The sequence below is a fragment of the Adelges cooleyi genome, unplaced genomic scaffold (genome assembly GCF_023614345.1).
Source record: "Adelges cooleyi isolate 19-005CV unplaced genomic scaffold, UGA_ACOO_1.1 ACOO_flye_CR_arks_rails_tigmint_CR_PRNA_2, whole genome shotgun sequence".
NCBI lineage: Eukaryota > Metazoa > Arthropoda > Insecta > Hemiptera > Adelgidae > Adelges > Adelges cooleyi.
Window position 1 is genome coordinate 9,921,088 of NW_026095860.1, and position 21,454 is coordinate 9,942,541.

Sequence of the window (21,454 nt, forward strand, 5' to 3'; positions counted from 1 at the left end):
ATATGAGACAAGCAATTATTAAAGAAATTAGAAATATAATTAACGGAATAAGTCAAGCGTTTCCAAGTTTAAACATTTTTTGCCCGACGAAGCTAGAAAATACATCCAATGCAAATTATATAGCAATATCAAGGATGGCCAAAATAAAAGGATTGGAAGAAATTAAATTTGACAAGAGTATAAATAATCAGATGATGAGGTACAGTTTAAAAATAGCCTATTACTATGTTGAGTACATAAAAAAGATATTGGACGACGTTGAAATAAAAGTGATAAAATCATTTATCAAATTTACAAGAAACTTAGAAGATATATTCGTAAAATAAATGCTACAGTGATGTACGGAAATCACTTAATTACAATTTATAGCAAGTATTCTTACACATATTAAGTATTTATTTTAATTATTGTTGAAAACTAATTAGTCTTTTATCCAAATTGTACAAGAGTTAATGTGTGTACCTAAAGTCTAAGTTTCAAATCATACTTCTGGACTATGTTAAGTCCAGTTATTACGAAAAAAAAATATATATATTATATTGATAAAATAAACGAGATAAAGTTAAAAAATTAGAGTTATAACGTTTTAAACGTTTTGTTCAAAATATTAGTTTGTAAATAAAATTCTTGCCCTTACTGTTGATAACTTAAAATTTGTGTGATACCTTAGATATTCCAATAGCTATCTTTGTCAGAATTGAAAAACTGTTTTCCGTTTATTGTCAACACAATCGCTAAAATTAGTTGCTTGACAATAAGCCATGTTATTTGTCTAAGCTATGAGTTTAAGGTTTTTTGATTTATTGTCTCACAACAAAAAATTATCACTTGATCATAAGGCAAAGAGCGTGGGATCTATTTCCAAAGTTACCTTTATTAAACTGTTTATTACACGATACAGATGGTTCGACAATTTGTTATAAATCTGTGCATCGCAATAATGGGTTTTTCATAAATTATAAATCGGTCTTCGTTGGGTTTGTATATAATAGGCATGTTATACAAGAATTATAAACACCGAACGTGCCTAACATTTATCAGCAAAAATTTAAATAAACAACAGAACTGTATAAAATAATAAAATTCAACAGCGTATAGCTGAACTATATTATGTAAACACAGGTACTCGCTCGCCGATAGTGTACTAAATTATTGAAAAGCTGTATCGACCAAAATGAATATTTTTTTGGTAAAAATGCTCACATCTCTACTCGTAACATACAACTGCTATCAGTTTTATATTTAAAAGAAAGAACACTACAAATAATTTCACAAATTAACATAAACGTGTAGGTTAGGTGAAAAGTAATTTTATATAAAATCTACAAATACAATTAATAGGTATATTTACTGAAGGATAATGTCAAAAAGTCACTGAACAATAATTACTCCGAACAAAAACGTGTAGCCACACTTGCTGTAAATTGCAGTTAAGTGATTTTCGAAAGTCGCCGTAGCATTTATTCTGCGAATAGATCCTCTATATTTCTGGTAAATTCGACAAATGATCTGATCACACTTATGTCAACGTTGTCCAACATCTGTTTTATGTATTTAACATAGTAATGGGCTATCCTTACACTGTTCTTCATCATCGGTGTATTCATTTCCTTGGCAAATTGAAACGTCGATAGTTTCCTATCTTTGGCCAACTTATCTATAGTCTGATAATTGTCTTCTAACATTCCTATCAGCACCGTTGTGGGTGACATTTTTAAAAGTGGAAACGCTAACGGTTGTGTGTTTATTATATTCACGAGTTCGTCGATGATCGCATGTCTCATTTCTGCTGTGACAAAACTCATCAACGGTTTGGAAAAAATGTCTACGACGTACTTAAAGTGTGGGTCTTTGTTTAAGTCCATATAATCGACGAACTCTCCCAGTACAATCGGTATGTTGTTGTTGCTTTCGAGCAGCATTAACGGCGTAGACCACCAGTCAGAGCCAATGATGGTACTTAAGACGTGTTCCAGACGCACTACATGCATGCAAACGATGCGCAACATTATCATCTTTAAAAGATCCACGAACGCATCAAGAAAATCGCCTAACCGCTTTGCCCATTGATCCAGCCAGAGTTGGCTCATAACCTCGGAGAAGTGTTCTTTGATAAGCAGCAATATATCAACGGCATAAGCTCCCTGCTCGCCGAAACCGTGAAAGAGATTCAGCACTACTTGATCGTTTTCGAAAAGCACGTTCGGAAAAACCACTGCCTTCGAAAACCGTTTCTTGTCGTTGTCGGTCAGACCGAGTGCTTTCTGCTGATCATGAATATACTCGTCGATCATATTCCTGTTAATATTGATATAGTAGAACCGGATCTGCTCCTGGTTCAGGCTTAGAATTAGCGACTTGAGTTGTCTGTGGAACAACGTTGGAGGGTCAGACTCGTTATAGCCATCGAAAATGCTGTTCGGTCTACAATTTGGTTCTTTCGTGGATTCCTGTAGCTTTGCCGTGACCACGAAATGCGAATCCGGAAAGACGCCCTTGCCCAATTTAATTTCTTTCATACAAATCGTTTCCAGATAAAACTCGTAAGTGTAAATGAGCCACATCGTTTGCATCATTTCGCGTGAAATGTCCTTGTGAGTGTACGCCACCGTGAGCATCATTTGGGCTTGTTCAAAGAACAACTTATCGCAGGGGATCTCCTTTAGTTTCGGTCTGCTGACCGAGTATTTAAATAAACGTTGGTGGTGTATAGCCATGAACACGTAGCTACACAAGATGTCTCGGTACAGATCATTCGTCATGGTTTCTATCTTTGGCACGCTGAAATTCCTCAACTCGTCCATGGTATATATGTACTCGGGTAGGTAGCCTGTGCCCAAATTTTGTAACTCTATGTAGGTCTTCGCCAGAGCTTCTTGAGTTTTACCGGTTTCGCCGACCACTAAATTCAACAGACATACCAGGAAAACGATGACAACCGACATTTTGTTAGACGTGCGTGTTAACGGTGCCAATACTTAATAATGTGGAAAACGCAAAAAAAATCCTAGTAAGTAGTGTAGACTTCTTGATGGTATATTGTTATGTTGTTTACATCTATTTTATATACACAAATTGTTTTTAGTTTCGTGACATCTGGGCACACACAGTAGCGTTTTTATAGTCGGTAGCACTCCATTCTCGATACAAAATACAACAAGCCGAGTTAGGTATTAAAAATAATATTATGCGATTACTAATATTAAACAATGATTCTATCGGAGGTATACTGAATTTTTGGATTTCGCATAAGCAGAAATTATATTTTAAATAGTGCACGATAAAAATGTATACGTTTTTTAAACACTCGGAGATACTTATATTTTGTTTGTCGGTAGACTTTTAGCCGTATGGTATTCCTATTAGCACCCGTCAATTGTGGTTGCAGTCAACCGGCATTATGAAACGAGACTCTTCACGAGGCGAGAAAAGTATACTTTTTACCTTCGGTAAAAAAACAAAATCGCATTATCCGTGATAAATTGAATTCGCATAAACGCAGTCACGTCGAATAAAGACAGACAGACAATACGAAAACGGGACTTTTCCAACGTTGTGCGCTCTTCTACAAATTTGAATGGGATGTGGTGGGGGGGGGGGATAATATTGGATGTAAAAATAAAATTATGAAGATTTTCGCGCATTCTTTTTTTTTGTTGAGATTTTTACCTTAAACTCGTTGGTGGCGGGATCCATGTCGAGCAGGGAATAGTCGGCAATCCGGTCGCCGTTGGCGTCGATGTTGACGTCGCCGGTGATGCCAGTGAACGTTTTATTCCACATGGCCTTAACGATTGCCGCCCCGTCCGACTTATTGCCACCCCTGGATAGGGTCTCGTTCAGCGCCAGACCGTATAGGAGAACGGCGTCGTAAAACGATGTCACGAACGTCGATACCGATTCGTTTCCGAACGTGAAGTTGTACTTTTCTTCCGCCACACGTTTCACCTATTAAACACATAGTAATAATAATAATAAATGTACTTTGAGAGGAGGAGGAGTGGCCGAGTGGGTAAGGCGGCAGTGTGTTAGCGCTCACTGTCGCCGGTTCGACACTCGGTCACAGGCGCTCCGTTTGCTGGGCGAGCAATCGTTCGGTAAAGAGGAACCGCCATCCCCCTCTCTGGCGACGGATTGACGACCCGTCCCGGAAGCGAATTCGTCAAGAAACTATCTCATGATGGCAGCGTTGGGCCTTCATTGCCCGTTAAGCTACATGATGATGAAATGTACTTTGTCGTCGAAATGTAATAACACAAATTTCATCCTATCCTATTGTTATCGTCACTTCTCGACACAAAAGTTCGTGTTATCTCATTTTTTTTGGCCAAATCAAGTTAGACACAATCTAATATATAAAGGTTTTAAGTGCATAAAACTATGGACAATAAACAAATTATACCTAAGAAAATTTATCAATACAGGTGTTTCATCGTTTAGAAGTCTAACGAGCAACAAATAATTTTAAATAAAAAAGCGCGGATAACAAAAGTAAAGGAAACGACAACTTGCACTATTGTCATGGTTTGTTAGACAGAAATCCCTAAGGTTTTATGGCTACATCACAGGGTAGTGTTTGTAAGCCCCTCTTGAAACGTCTTTTGAGCGTTGAATAATATGCTGGCCACTCAAGAACCAGCCAACTAGACATTTTAATTTTATTAAAAGCAAATATATTCCGTTGTAAACCTTCGCATTAACAGAGTTATTATAATCCTGTTTAAAAAATAACTTCTTATATTAACATTAACATTTGGACGAGACATTAATTGTTTTTGGAGGAGGAAGGGGCGGCGCTGAATAATACAATCGATATTTCTCATTTAAGTCCTTTTTTTTTAGTTATGAATATTAAAATGTCTCTTAGTTGTGTTGGATTAACTTAATCGTAAAATAAAAAATGATTTCAGAAAAAGGGAACACGTGTATCCTTGGTCTTTCACGGTACTTAGCTTGGACGTTTGCATTCTGAGAAAAATCGTACAAGTAACTCCACACAGTAAATTGTGAAACATCCGTCGACTTCTTTTACTTAAAAAAAAAAAGTTTACATCAAATTATATGTCCCATTTAGTGAAGTTAATGCAGACGGTAAAAGCTAGTTAATATATAACTCCCAATAGGAATACCATTTAAGTTTTCTTTTTCGTATTCAAGAGGAGATTTTTAAATCCATTTATTCATTTTGTCCGTCCGTATAATATTTTTATCAAATCGGTAATAAATTGCTTTTGCTGATTAACTTAGTTTTTCGACGGTATTTGTTTTCTTTTAGTTTGGAAATTATTTAGACAAATACAATTCATCTCTTTTTGCATTATACACAATTCAATCCATAAAAACATCAGTCTGTATAATACAATTTGACCATATCAGTGTGTAACACATTTGTTTTTTTTATTAATCGTATTAAAAGAAGTAAGATACTAAAGTATAAGCTACAGAACCATTTATACCGTGTAAGTATCAGGGTTTTCTTTTGACTTACAATTAGACGTGGGGGAAGAGGTGAGAATGTACCGGATTTTCGATGATGAGTTTTTGCTTTACGAGTATCCCAAGCACTAAGGTTTCCAATTTCGTCGTATTGCTTTAATTTAGACTAATGTCTAGATGTGTCAAGTCTTTTTATTAGAATAAAAAAGTGATTAAACTTCATGGTTGGTCGAGCAAACGAGGGCGATACTTAATACATCTGTATAAGATAGCAAAACGAAAAAAAAACAGTTATTTCTTTAACTTTGTTGACACACCATAACGTATGACTAAATAATAAAATGTGTACAATTGTCAATCGGCTAACAGTTAATAATAAACGATGTAAGATAAATTTATAACAAGTCAATGGCACATTGACAAGTTCTCTAAAAAAAAATATATACATAGATAAAATGTTCATCTGTGATAGACTAAAAAACAATCCATTTTGAATTAGTTAAAATGAGCGAAATTGGAATAAATGAACTGCGTTTCCGAAAAACGATTTCATTGTATACCATGCTTAACAGTTAATTGTTTAGTTTTCAATTGACTACTTGATTAATTCACCAAAACTATTCATGTGCTAACTATATAATGCATATACATATGGAATTCTGGAATGTTATGGAATTCTACAATCGATTAAGTTCAATAATAATAAATAATTAAAATTAACTGGAAATAAAGGATAATAATTATATCTACAGGTCTATCAATTGCTTAGGCCGTTAAACATAACCAAACGAAACAATAACAGCTTTGTAGTAACACTTTGTTTATACTTTAATCGTTGAAAATGTCCAAGTTGCTAAATGTGGTAAAGAAATGAAATAATTAAATTCTTAAACAAACCCTTAAACATAAAAATAATACTCTTAGTATGAGTGAATGAACGGTCAATAGGTATCCGTAAAAAATGTTCATTCTATTTTGGTAAAAATTAGAGTAGACTGAAATCAATACACACATGATCTAAGTACACAATATTTTTGTCGACCAATATTGACTGTCTAATTTTCTCATTTATAAAAAACACATTTTTTCAAAAAAATTCAATTCGTTCATATATTTAGTGTTTTTTTTAACGTTATCTTTTTATTGTAGTTAGTTGTATGTATCTTATTTTTGGTATATTTTATAATGCTATACATTTTTAGGGACGGGTAAGTACAAATTGAATGTTTCTTTTGAATTTTTTTGTTTGTTTTTTGACTCACTTCTACAGAAAAGTTTCGGTACGCGTCGTTGTTGGGCGTACGTGCCGTCACTGTGAGCAATGCCGTGTACGCCTTTTTTGCCCTCTCATTCCGTTCGGCTGTATCATTGCTCACGTACCACGGCGTTAAGGATCCGTTGTTCATACTGTCCAACAGAAAAACAAATTATATAATTTACAAACACACATACATACATATATATATGTATAATTTAGGGTGGTTCTTATTTATACGATTTCCGAATTTCAATTGTTAATCCAATCCTAATCATTCCCTGTGACGAGGAGGAGTTTTCCGTTTAAAATACATGCAATTTCCCCATTTTAACTTGATTATTGTATCATAAGGGCCATTTTTTTACGCAATCAATTTATTTTACATGAAATTTACAAAAAAATATATGGGTAATTTTATGTATTTTTTACACTGCACAATTACGATTTTTAAGCTCTTTTTTTACTGAAAAATAGAAAAAAATGAATTTTTACATACAATATTCTAAACGTTTTCAACATTCATTTAAATATAAACCATTGAGTATTTCACAACTCTATCAAAATAATTAAACTACATTTTAGAATAAAAAATATTCATTCTTAATAACAAAGAAATTCAAATTAAATATTTGAGTCCTTAGTGCCATTATTTAATAATAACTTTAAAAACCGTTACGTTTTATTTAAAACCAAAATTATTTTTTATGATTCATTTACAGACAAAAAGATATATATTTATATTCATATCTAAAACTCTGAACTAAATTAGTAGTACAAAAAATTGAAGAATAAAAATACTAGCACGCTAAATTTTTAGTAGAATGTTAAAATTATTGAAATTTATTGAGTGCTTACTTTAAAAATTCTTTATAATCGTTTCTTTTTAAGTATCAGGTATCAGGAAATACCTTCCGGAATTCCGACACAATCTGTATCAAGTATGGATTTGATCCTCATTCTTTGTTATTTTTTAACTATTAACGGTACTAAGCAGAAGTTAACATTTTTTTTACCTAAAAGCACGAATTAAGATAATTTAATTCATGCTTAAAAGTAACACTGATCCTCGACAATTTCATGTAAATCAAATGTTTTTCGTCAATAATTTGCCCTTGTGATACAATAATCAAGTTAAAATAGGGAAACTGCATGTATTTTAAGCGGAAAACTTTTCCTCGTTACAGGGAATGATTAGGATTGGATTAGAAAGTTCAACACACACACACACACACACACCTTCGACAAAATATTGTCTAAGGTCGAGAACGCATTCACTTGACCAACACAAACAACGCTATGAAATGATACAAATAATTTGTTTAACAATCGCGTTGGCCGTTGCTCATGACATGTGCCAGTTTACAGCCTCACTTGAATTTATGTAATTTTTTTTTTCTATTACAAACTACTTGGTAAGTATCAAAAAAGCAACAATCGGATATTAGACAAATACAAAACGTGATTTTGCAAGTGACAAGGCTTTTGTACCATAACATTTTGCCTGCTTAACACATCTCTTTGTGCGTGAACTCAATGTATAAGCAATCGTATCCAGCTGTTACTTTGAAGTTACAAAAGTCAGTGAATTGTTATGAAAAAGGGTCTTTGGCAAAGGGCATGTCTCGAGAGGTACACACAATCAAATGTCATTACATCTCGGCCATATTAAAATAATATGTCTTTTAAGAAGCCTCGAGAAAAATTATATTAACAGCAAAAAGGTTTTCTCACTTCCTCGATTGAGTAATAATATTCTTTCTAGTCAAAAGAAAAGCTAAAACCGGTGGACAGTTGTGTGTATAGAACAAATTCAGTAAATGGTGCAAATATATCAATTTTTTCCAAAAAAAATGAAATCGTTAAACACGTTTGAAATTATACTTTTTATGGTCGTTAAAGGCTAAAGGGTCGAATTCACCCGTTGCTACCAAACTTGCTCAATGTGTGTAAAAGGTACAATAACAGTAATATATATTTATAACTTTTATGTAATGGGCTGTCGCATCAATACGCTGCCAGTTGAACACTGGCTACACCCCAGCAAAAAAAAAAAAACAGGTGTGTTTGATCAATTATCATTTCTTGAAGGAACAAAAATATATATTTCTAAGAAAACTACATTCGTGGGAATTAAACAACAGTCTCGCACTACCCAGTTATTTCCCCTTTTCTATTGTTCAGTTGCTATAACAAGTAGGGTTGGGACTAATAGTCGGATTTTGCGGATATCCGGATTATTTGATATCCGGATAATTCGGATACGGATATCCGAAATTCGGATAATTTTGGATATCCGGATAGTTTCGGATATCAAATAATATTTAAAATATCCGCAGAACCAAAACTATCCGAATAGTAAAAAATTATCCGAATAGTTTCGGATATTCATTTAATTTTTAACCAGCCGAATATATTTTTTTGAGTACTCAAATTTATGTATTTTTTGAAATTTTCACGGGTTGAAATATCACGTGGATGATTTTCAGATATATCCGTGTCAGTGGTTATTAACCGGCAGCGAAACAGTCGTGAAAACCCCGAGGATGGACTCTGCAAAGAGTCCGAATAGTTGGTTAACAACCACTGACACGGATATATCTAAAAATCATTCATGTGATAGTAAAATTTAATTAGGTGTCATTATTTTATTATTCGGTATGTTTAAAAACACTGTATATTATTAAGATATATTTGTCTTATAAAAATGAAATGAATATCCGAAACTATCCGGATAATTTTTAACTATCCGGATATCCGAATATCCGGATAGGCCCAACCCTAATAACAAGTATAAAAAAATCGTGGCTGCTGACCATGTTGGTAACAATCGTTTTGACCATTGAAATGTCTGACGAGCAGCAAAAACCCTTTATTCATAAAAACAAAAATGAATTAATGGGTTTTAGAGCAAACAGAACTCATATTATAAGGTCGTCTAAGACCAAAACCAAATTCAAGGTACGCAGCAAAACGTTAACTAGGAATAAAATTTAAAAAAAACAGTATTGATTTTACTCTTTGTTTCACATTAGTGTATGTAATTATTGTATGTGTTAAATGATATTCATAGAAAAGAGCCAAAAGTTAAAAACCCAAAACCGTATTAAATTATTTTCAGCTCAAACTTCTCTAATTGTACATTATGCACGTGCCTTGCTAACCTATGCAAACAGTTCACGTTACATATGCCGTCTCCTAACCATACTTAGTTAAGCCTTTATTCAATGTTTCCATTAGCCTGCGACCGCATACTCTTTTGATTTATAAGTTGTTTTACCGTGTTAAGTGAAATTATTGCAGAAATGGTTCGGTCGTTAAAAGTTAGGTACAATTTAAACCTTTTAAGTCGTACACGGCAGTGGCTGGTAACACTTAGTTGTCTTTTTTTCGTTTTTGATAAAATAAAACTACTTGACGTTTTCGCAAAATGTTTTCGTAAAACTGTCAAACTAAATAAAATCCATTAAAAAGTTCAAAGTTACAGGAAAGCGTTTAGTTAAATTTGTATTAATGACTTAAAAGTATGCGTCACGGGCAGGGTTATATAGTAAGGGAGAGGGGGACACTGAAAACCTTAAAACTTAAGAATAGCGCTTTTCAAAATATCTACGTTTAGGTATAGTAAAAAATAAATATGTAGCATCGATTTTAAATTTTAAGGTTTTTAAAATCCAACTAACTATTTGATTCTTGTTGTTAGTTGATAAACAGTGTTTATATGCGGTTTAACTATGTATTATTAATACAATATAAAAATATACACTGCCTAACAGAAACCGCGTTGTCCTCTTAGAATTTTTCTTCTCTTTTAACTCGTTAGGGGAGGGGGTGGGGGTTTGACATGTGGGTCTCAATTACTATAAGTTTCCCTTTTTCCTCCTTTTTTTTTTTTGCCTCATGCAAGCATTCCGAACGAACCGCTGTCACGCGTCGACAAAAACCCCTCCCTCAAGTATATTATATATATAGTGAAGAGTACAAAGGGAAAATAGAGACGGAAAACGTTTCACCGTTGGTCGACGTTAATAATATAAATGTGGTTTTCGTTTTAAGACCAGATGTATATGAGGCAAAGAAAAATAGGGGCAAAAATAACAAGTCATTTTTTACCGCCCCGCTGCCGTCTGAATCCGGCAAAAACCACGAGGAAACCATTCAATATATATTTTCTCGACGTCCTTCACATATTAAGAAATTATTATTATCTACTATGCCAATCTATGTAAGCTTATAGAATTCATATTCTGGACAATGAATATTTTCATTTCATATGCTATTTTTATTACAATACAAATATAAAAATTCTATAAACATATGTAAATAAGTAACAGCAAGAAAATTGTATTCTATACACACTATATATATATAGCTGGGCCAATTTAAGATGTTATCAATTTTTCGTTCAGAATCCGTTTTCACTTAACCTTTCAAATTTTGTTTCCTTTTCTATTATACACAAAAAAACTTTTGAAATATGTAGGTATATTTACTTGTGCAAGTATACCTTAAGTCGAAAGTTCAGTATTTATGTGTCAAGTGTCAACGGGTACATAGATTAAAGACCACAAAAGTCATTATTAAACCATGTACACTCGTTTTTAATAAAATGCCAGAAGGAAAAGAAATCACAATTTTTTTTTAGGAATATTGCGCACGCCTAAGTGCGTTTTATAATATAACGACAAACAAGTACAAAAGCCTTTTTTAACACTTCATTTAACCTTACAACTTTGGCGTAGCATTAAATGGACTACATTTTTTGATAAATTTTGAAATTACAGAAAAATATTTTTAAAAATGATTACTTTATAAACGTTTTTAACGTTCTTTTTGTTAACTTACTGAATGGAAAAAAAATATTGCTGATACTTATTGCCTACTCGTCAAACCTACTAATTTCTAATTAAAAAACAAGTTTCTAACAAAACTGTATTTTTTCAATTATTTTCAACGTTTTAAATTATGCTTTAATGGAATATACGTCGTATTTTAAGTGCAATTAGTTTTAAGCAATTATTGTATGTAATATGAGTGTAACAGACTATTTTAGTTAGAAAAATATATATTTAAAATAATGTTTAATATAATTCATGTATAATATTACCTGCTAAATAGCTCAATGTTGAAGAAAACGTATTCGCCACTGTCAATCATGTTTAGTTCTTCAGCAGCCAACAGTATTTCTCTCACTGTCAATGGATTAGCACACACCACCATAACTAAAACAGAATATAGTTTTGAATTTTAACCACGGTTATAAAAAGTCCAACGCCATAATAATTAATATAGTATAGTATAATGCACAGAGATAACTAGTGTTTTAATGCCAAGTTTAATACAATTATCCTTGGTGTGTGTGCTAGCGAAGTTGACCGTTTCGATTCACTTCTGTTGTCAATTATTATGATATTATAATCCATCTAAAGTTTACTAGTGCTTCAACAATAATTGATTGATCGAGTACAGCACTTAGACACCAGCTGTTGCCTACGACTAAACTACATCATCGACGGGGATTTAGGTATAAATTACAAATATGAATGACTTGTCTGTGCGGTCTAGTAGACCACATTATCATTTTATGCAACTTAGAACTTGTACTTAAGTAATAGCTGTCGGGGTTTAGAAGTTTCAAACATATATCTAACCGATAAATGTTGGATTATTTTCACAAGTGTTCTTGATTGGCACACATGTCACGCGGTGCAACACATAAAAACAATAAATCAGATCTATAGTAAACATAATATTGACTTTATTCAAACTATAAACTTGACTATACAACATCAATACGATTTTAGACATAACTTATCCGTGAATTATATAATAAACACACATTTAAAATAATAATATTATGGCGATTACAACATAACTTGAAATACAAATAAAAAATATCAGTTACATTTCTTGATGTTATTTCTTTTTCTTCAGTCGTTATTTAATCAAATCCCTTCACAGCTGTTCTGGTACCTTGGGGATGTTAATACAATTGAACACCCAAAACTACATATTTTTTAATAAAACCCTGTCAGTTTAACCGTTGCGTTCCGTTTACATTGTCGGGTTTTTTTATAAGCCTTATTCATATCTACATAAATAATTAGTAAATATCAGCGGGTGGGATGTACAATGTACAATTCAATACAAATAAACCTATCCGCATAGCGTTATGTTAATTTATTCTCATCACAATACAAAACCGTTCGACCAAATGGCACTTTATTGTGTAAAATTTAGTCAATTTAGATAATCAGCCGTTGTTGCATTTTTCCAAAGATTAACAGAGATCAAGGGAGGGGGAGTGACTCAGCTGTACCTACATCATTATTCGCGAGGATGATAAAATCGTTTTTATCTTACACGTTTTCCGATTTTACTCAGTCAGCAAAAAAAACACACACACACACACATTTATTTTTACTAAGACCTTTCATTTTTATTGTGTAGGTACAATAATCATCTGGAATTCTCCTAGTCGTCTTGCGATTTACCCCGTATAAAAGTCATAAAGCAACGATGCCGTGTGCGATGATGAAAGGGTTGTTATACGGTTTTATGCGCTCATCCACTCCACCACCGGTGATTTTAACTGTACACCGAAGTAAGCAAGTATAAACTTCCCGGACGGTAATCCCTGGGCGGCTATAAAGCATACGTTTGTGTTTTGTATACAGGGTGTTTCATATAAACCGGCCACAGGTGCAGGGTGATTGGTACTCGGGACACAAGGTTATGTGGCTGGTGGCCAAATCAATAATGTCCATTTTGATCTATTGTGATTTCATAAGCCAAGTCAGTAACTCAATATCGAAACAAATCCTTTGGGTTTTACCTCCTACCAACTGATTCTGTCAAATAACAAGAACATAAAATCTGGTAATTCTGGAATTTTTTATACAAATATTGATTTTATATAAATATTTTAACGTTACTCTGCAATATCATTCTCGCATGGAGTATGTAAATATTTCTAGAGACAATTTAGTTAATAGTTAATTATTCTGCAATCACATAATAACGCCCATATGGGCGGTTTGCTGATAGAAGTAGGCTGTACTGAACATTAATTGTAAAATGTCTAGGAACCCAAGTCCGCCAACCATCCTGTACATCCGAAGCCGGATCGTTTAGTTTTTATACCTCTCCCAAGGGAATATGGTACATAACAACCAACCTAACGTGCAGTACATTTTGCACAATCACTGCCGAAATTCTACCATTTAAGACAGTTTGCTTCTTTAAATCTACCGCCATGTCTAGTGTAGGACTAGTTTCTTCGCAATAATAATGGCACAAATGAAATTGGCTAGCAGTTTTCTAATTAAAACTATACCGAAGATATTAAACAGGGAAAATTTTTGGCGCCTTATAAGTGATCTTGACTACTGTGTAGTTTTTCTTTTTGCCTAAAGCAGCAACTTTGAGACTTGTGCATTTACACACTTATAGTAAACCGTAAAGAAAATTGTCAGCTATTCAGATTCATATAATAAAACAAAGCCGATAGAGATTCATGTAGAACACTATGCCGGTACATACATAACCGTAGTGCGAGAAATGAATAATACATAGTGTGGGCTTTTGTTTAAATTGTCCACGAGAGTTGTACATAATTTATACGGTTTTGTCGCAACTCCATTAAAATTGACTCAAGCATATAATTGACACTTGTCATAGCAAGTAAAACGACACTTAACACCCTTGTATAATTTATAATTAATGTATGCACAGACTTCAAATAAAACGAGTCGAACATTAGACAATTCGCTAAAACAAAGTAAACGCACTAACAAAGTCACTGTACGAGGCAAACCTGGGGACTTGTTTCATATTTTTAAAAACAAATATCTTACTATATACTAACCATAGACTTGCATCTGTTTTATTGTCGACACAAACATCTACTAAGGTAATTTCTAAGCTGATAATACTGTATTAGACCATTCGGGTTTATTTAAAAATTAGCAAATACTTACATTGAGTCGACCACGCACCAAAGTGAATATCCGTTCATTTTTTTTATTTTGACCTCTCTTGTAATAGTTTATCCGGGAAAACATTTATGACCGATAAGGAGGCACATATTTCTATATAGACTATCCGAGTAAACTGTTTCCATGAATAATACATAAGCAACTCGCCAAAAAAAATCCATATATATATACATAGGTTATTACTGATAAAAAATCAACTCTAGATAATAATAAAAGTAATACCGTTATTATAGCGTAATGAGATATTACATTGGCCCGACGTTCTACCGGATACATCACATAAACTTTCTGTTATTTTAGTACTACATAGTGTTATTTAAAATATAAGTATAGTTGTATTATGGATAATCGAAAATATCATTTTGTCCAGCAAACACATCTTACATACAAGTCTTATAGTATAATAAATCTTAATATTTACCAATGACATCTCAAAAATATGGTATGGCGTTTAAACAAATTGTTTTTTTTAAATAAAAAAAGTAATTACTATATTATTGTAGATGATGTCACTAGGGCTGTTAGAGGAAAAATGTTATATTATGTTTGTTTTTGTCCTCGGTACGTCTCCAACCTTAGCCTTCCCAAATATCTACGTGTCAGCTCAATCCAAAAACTAGCCCACTTATACTACCTATATAAGTATTCTCCATTACAAACTAACAAAAATCCTCTTATCTCTCAAATGCACTCCTTCGATGATTCCAGGAAGTCCCATTAGAAGATTAAAAATAAAATAGCCAAGAAACGCATTAAACAGATGAACGAGTCATTATAAAATGAATACCAAATTAAAATTCAAAGGTGCTACAGAGTTGCAATTGTAATTTTTTTTAGACTTGCATTTTCACAATGTTTTCTTTTTTTGTAGTTTTGACTTGAGGGCTAATCGAACAAACGGTTAGGTATATTGTAAATAAATAAAAAAAAGCATATTTTTTTTTACACATACAAATGACATATATATTTACATATACATTATTGAATGACGGTCCGAGATAAAAATTGAGCGTCGCTTTGTAAACCGTATGAAAACGGTTGTTTTCATAATAAATTTAACCCTTAAACAAATCTACCATTAATCATTCTTTTTTTAAAGCTGTTGCATCGCACAAATGGGAATTAATACATCACACAACAATAATGTGATGTATACGGGCGTTATGTATTAATATTATTATATACTACTGCTGCTATTCGTATGAAATGGGTAGGCTTTTTTGTGATTATGCTTTTTGTGTTGCTGCGGTGTATACAATATGAATTGCATACTATTTTTCATTTGGATAAATTGAATTTCAAACATTCACTCTGTTTTCAACAATATGTTGCACCGATTTAAAACAACGGATAAGTAAATAAATATATTTTTTTATACCTTTCATTCGTTTATAATATTGTTTTTCCGTCCGGAAACCGAATCGAGTTGTATATTATAATATTCGAATAACTATTGTGTTTGTATTGGATATGAGATTTTTACCATCTAAGCCCTGTGTGGACTGTTTATTTGGTCAAATAAAAAACAATAGAACGTTTGCCTCGACAAAACAAGGTCGTTAAACAGTTTCTAAAAAAAAATATATAATTTAAATGCAACAAACGTCGGTATAAGTCAACGTTAAAAACGTTGTTGACTCTCTGTGAGTGTTCTCTACTATTCTACTATTTCCATAGAGCTGGTTATCTGTTTAAGTATGTATTATACGGTATGCGCGCTCGTCTGTGTTGTACACTATATAACAAAAAAACCATATTTATTTACATTTTAACGTCATAGTTAGGTTTTAGTACGTTTTTTTGAATCTGTCAACAGTGTATATACAGGGTGATTTATTTTATCGTGGGCCATAACGTGGAAACATGAAAATTTGTGGAAAATTGAGATCACATTTAATGGCACATGATAAAAAAAATCACTCTATAGTGTTATATAATAGAAATTTAGAAATATATTTTCCCATTATTTAAAATTAAAAGAAAATATTAACAACTTAATCGATACATTTTCAAGCGGAATATAAAAAAAAATCAATTTTTCAAGTATGTATTTGCATTTATTATGTATTAATGCGTCATTTTAAGTGTTTGCTAAAATATGTAAAATCTGGTTTCTAAGGTGTTTTACTTTTTTATTTAATTGTGTGTTTTGTGTATTCATAACTTTAATTTCAGATAATTCGTTTAAAAATAGCATAGGCGATTAACAAATCATAAAAATAATTTTTTTCCCCGTACAGGCACACCGAAGACGGTTTCCATTGGTGTTTTTCTAATGAAATGGCCATTAAAGAGGTTATCAATAATTTTAGCAAGTTCATAAGTTTAAAGGTAATACAAGAGAAACACATTTTTTGTTTACATCCTTAAGTTAATTTAATATTACACTATATTTAACATTATCAATAATATTATGTTCAACGGTTTGTCTGATAAATTTAGACAATAGTTGTGTTAGCCTACTCGACTCTTATTAATTAGTTTAGAGTCGTACCTAGTGGCCAAACGTGTGTATATTATACAGACAATGAATCCCAAATAAAAACCGTTATTGTTGGAACGGTTCACTATATAGTATGGTAAATTATCGGTCTATTATCCTGTATACCGGCGGCCTTTATTACTTTGCCACAAACACTGCCCAATGGTTTTAATGTCAAATATCGTGACCATTGTCCTGTGTAAAGGATAAGACTTAACGGGTATTTTTACATAGTATTCGGCGCCAAATAAATAACGATTCATTGACAATATAACCGCGTTGACAATATTATAATTCAGATAAGAGTGATGAATATTATCTGCGCCAGAATACAATATAGGTACATATTTTTATGTATAGTAGCATTATAAAATGCCAAAAAAACTTTAATAACATCACAATGATTATAGTAGACAATTTAAAACAATATATATATATATATATTATTCAGTATACTCTGTAGTCTGACTTAAATATACTTTTGTTTAATGCGTTAATATTTACCTATTGTCAACTGTGAACACAAAATCCCAACCGAATAAAATTACATATGTCTTATTGGAATATTATTATTAATTGGCTGCTGTTACAAGATTTTACAACGAATGTAGCAAAATACACCCGCCGTCAACCTCCACGATCAAGCCTTTGTCTTTGATATTTTATTTTAATTAAAGCAACTTCTCCTAAAGTCTTTTCCCGGAATGGTTTACCTTTTATTGCACCATAAAACTAAACTTTGGTTTGTGTGTAGTAACATATTGTTATCGTTTTTATTCTCGGTCGAATAACTCGGTTAGGCTGTTATTCCACTATAATTTGTATGAGCTCCTTATATTATTTTCCTTATAATTATATTACATAATATTATCCTATTTATGAGTATTTTGTCTTACTTTGTCTAACGACTAAGTCAATTTTTCTGAGCAGTTATAATGTTATATTATAATATGGGTTTTTTTGAGTTTTTACTCGACTTTACTTGATAAGTAAAACTGGCACGTAAAAAAGCAATAATATGTTTCATATATAAGCACATTAATCATAATATAGTGTGTGTGTGTACAATAATTTGTTTACATAATATTACCCGTCGAAATTTGTTAAATAAATTCGTGATAAGTTGCAACGTCAATAAATAATTTGCTCTAGTCGAGGCTAATTTGTATTGCTTCAAGACCGACCTCGGTTTTTCTTGACTCGGTTGAAAGTTTCCAACAAGCAGAGCATGTACATAATATATAATTTTGAGACTTTCAGCACATACCCTAGGTACTATTATGGTTTATTGAATATACTGAACATGAAATTCATGGTTAAAACATTGGCTGAAAATAAAGCAATAATAATAATCAAGTACAAAAAAAACCAGAATGATCCATCTACTTTAATTTATCACTTAGATTCCGTGGAATATTGAGAGTGACAAGAGTTATACGTTTTTTTCGTTCTAAAACTAATCTGACGGATAGCAGCGAAATTAATTAAAAGGCACTTCCGCAAAGAACCGTTAAATCGTCATTGGTCTTTTGAGATCGGCACAGGTACTTGAGGGTGATTGATAAGATTTGTTTTTATCAGAACGTGATCGTTCCGTCTAAGTGAAACGGATAATTATTTTTTTTATTTTTCAAATAATTATTATCCATCAAACAACAGTGTAAAAAGTAATTCGCTTAGAAAAATCCGCTGAAGAGCAAAATATTAAAAAAATTGTGCAATATATATAAAAACCGTCTAATTTTCTTTTCATTCTAGAAAAAAAACAAATATTTTAAATGACAGTTAAAGACTAAATGGTAGCCATAGTTAAAACAAGATTATATTTGGATAAATTAATTAAATTTGAGTATTATTGTGGAGCACGGTCAAATTAAATTGTACAAAGTTCAGTTTGGAAAAAAATTAATAAATAAAAATAATACAGACTACTTTAAGCAGAATACAAAAAAATAAGTAAAATGTACATATTTGGAAAATTCTTAGATTTTGTATAAAATATTCATTAAGTTAAAATTGTAAAGTTAAATACAGTAAAATATATCAGCTGGAATTGCCAAATTGTAATGCTGTGCCTGAATTATTTCAAAAATGAAAAGTTCAAAAGTTTTATATTGGAATTATTGGAATATATTTCATTATGAACGTTCAAAACAAAATTTTTAATAACGGCAAAATGTTGCGTTACACATTGAATTTGTTCGAATGTTGCATTTTAATGAAATTAAATTCATCCGAATTCACTTGTTTACTTACTTTAAAGTCGGTCAACAGTCGAGGGTCGCTTTTGTGTTTTTATAAGATAAAATAAAACTTACGAATCAATAGCAAATGAAAGCCTCAACGGAGTTGTACAGAGTATAATATTATTTATTATTCGAATAATCATTTTCTTATCTCATCTAAAGATTGTGTTTCACAAAAACTATCTATTTAATTTATTCCTAAGTATAACTGTGTCAACATACAATATTATAAATTAGGCGCATCTAAATTAATAGTGTCAATATTTTGTACTATGCACAAGTTAATTTCAGAATATTATATACAAGGTGATGGATATTCTGATGTATGACACTACTGGCTAAGTCATACAGGAAACAAACGCAGAGATATACATGATTGTTAACACACTGGTTTTGAATTATTATTTTTATGTATTCTTAACGATTATGTTAGTTGCCGAGTTGAGGACACGCAGATTTACCGTCGATAAAATCACAGAGAAAATATTATGTTAAAGCTGACTGAAAAAATATAATAACATTTTTTAAAAATTTGTTTACTATAAAAAGCCACCGCCGACGAGTTTGTCGTCTAATGGCGTTTTCTATATTATATATATGAGTTTACAAAATAATTTCCGGTTCGACTTACCGTGTGACGTATTTAAGTGTGCAAGAGATTGCCGGAAACCGACCAGCACCTGCGTCGGGTACCCTGCAAGACGTTTTACTTCCGGCACACCGTCAGCGGCAGAAGTCAAAAGACAGTATTATCCAGTTACCTTGATAAAATTCTTATTAGTTGGGCTATAAAAGTCTCACATGACCGATTTGACTACAAGAATTTGACAAATTAAAAAACACACACTCTCTCTCAAAAAAAAAAAACTAGCTCTAAAAGAAAGTGTTACTATTAAATAGTTTAAACAATAATCATTCAAATCGAATATGGTTATCTTCGATAATTTATACTTTAAATTATGTAAACAACAAGGTCTGTAGTAATAAACATTTTTAAAAAAACGTTATTTGTAAAGATCAAATAAACAAGAGGAGTCAATCTAAAAATGTGAAAATCTAAAAGTCAAAAAAATGTGCATTCTAAAAATTCGGAAAAGCACATCTATACGTGTCCAGGGTCGGTCCCGGGGGATTTGTACACATATTCGGCCAAAGCCTAAAGAAAATTAATAATTATAAACCTTAAGCAACGAGCCAATTGGGCTTTTTTGCATTTCTTTTTTTTTACTGTACTCGTTTAGGTTAGGTAGGTATAGGTACGTCAGACGTTTAAAATAATAATTAACCTTTTCACAAAAAGATGTTGCGGTGTGTTAAAAAAAAACGTTTCCAAGTAGGTAGTTCTTTGTTTTAATCTCAAAAAAAGGTTTATTCAAAACATTGACTTGATATTGAAAAAAAGACTCAAAACCAAACAATTCAGATAATCTAAAAACATCAAAGCAACAGGTGCCATTGATGTTCTGTCGTTTGAGTCCACGTGGTTCGAGACAGATAAGACTAAGTTAGGTCACCGAACACATGACAGGGGGCCGGAGGGGGGTGGAAGGGGGGGAGGGTATGACCGACAGAGGACGGTGTGGGCAAGCGCCTAAGGTGTTTGTGTTTGGTCGCATCACTCACTTCTGGCGCTGTGCGACAACACGGTCAGGAGCTCTTTGAACGCCGTCTTGTCGGCGGTGTCGTTGAAGCTCTTGTACTCGGGCTTCTGTCCCAGGGCCGAGTACACAGCCGACTGGGTGAAATGGCATTTGGAATGTCCCATCAGCGAGTTGACGCCGTGGTTGTAGTACAGCAGCCCGGCCACATTCCAGCCGAACACGTGCAGTATGTGCCGGAGCGCCTCGCCGACCAGCTTGTACGAGCCCATCATCCGGGTGAGCGTCGGGTACTCTTCGCGGTAGTAGAAGCTCTCGGCCTGGGCGCCAGCCGTCAGCACCGGCATCTTCCACACGCCGGCGTACCTGGCCACGGGGGCGATCACGTAGTCGCACACCGGTCCCAGGAAAGCGTCTGAAACACATTCAAACACACACAC

At 32.8% G+C, this 21,454-nt stretch overlaps 1 protein-coding gene across 4 annotated transcripts in view; it reads right to left on the bottom strand.

Annotated features, from left to right (window-relative positions):
* The window catches only part of LOC126833203 (atrial natriuretic peptide receptor 1), a 150,655-nt gene that overhangs the window by 84,263 nt on the left and 44,938 nt on the right, over nucleotides 1-21,454 (bottom strand). For 3 of the 4 annotated variants that reach the window (XM_050564374.1, XM_050564377.1, XM_050564376.1), the window contains 3 exons: nucleotides 11,799-11,913; nucleotides 6,699-6,843; nucleotides 3,670-3,948 (listed from right to left, as the gene is read on the bottom strand). In XM_050564374.1, the coding sequence (XP_050420331.1) occupies nucleotides 3,670-3,948; nucleotides 6,699-6,843; nucleotides 11,799-11,913 (539 nt within the window). Of the gene's footprint in view, nucleotides 1-3,669; nucleotides 3,949-6,698; nucleotides 6,844-11,798; nucleotides 11,914-21,039; nucleotides 21,430-21,454 lie in introns of all 4 variants that reach the window. The other variant, XM_050564375.1, reaches the window with a different exon arrangement.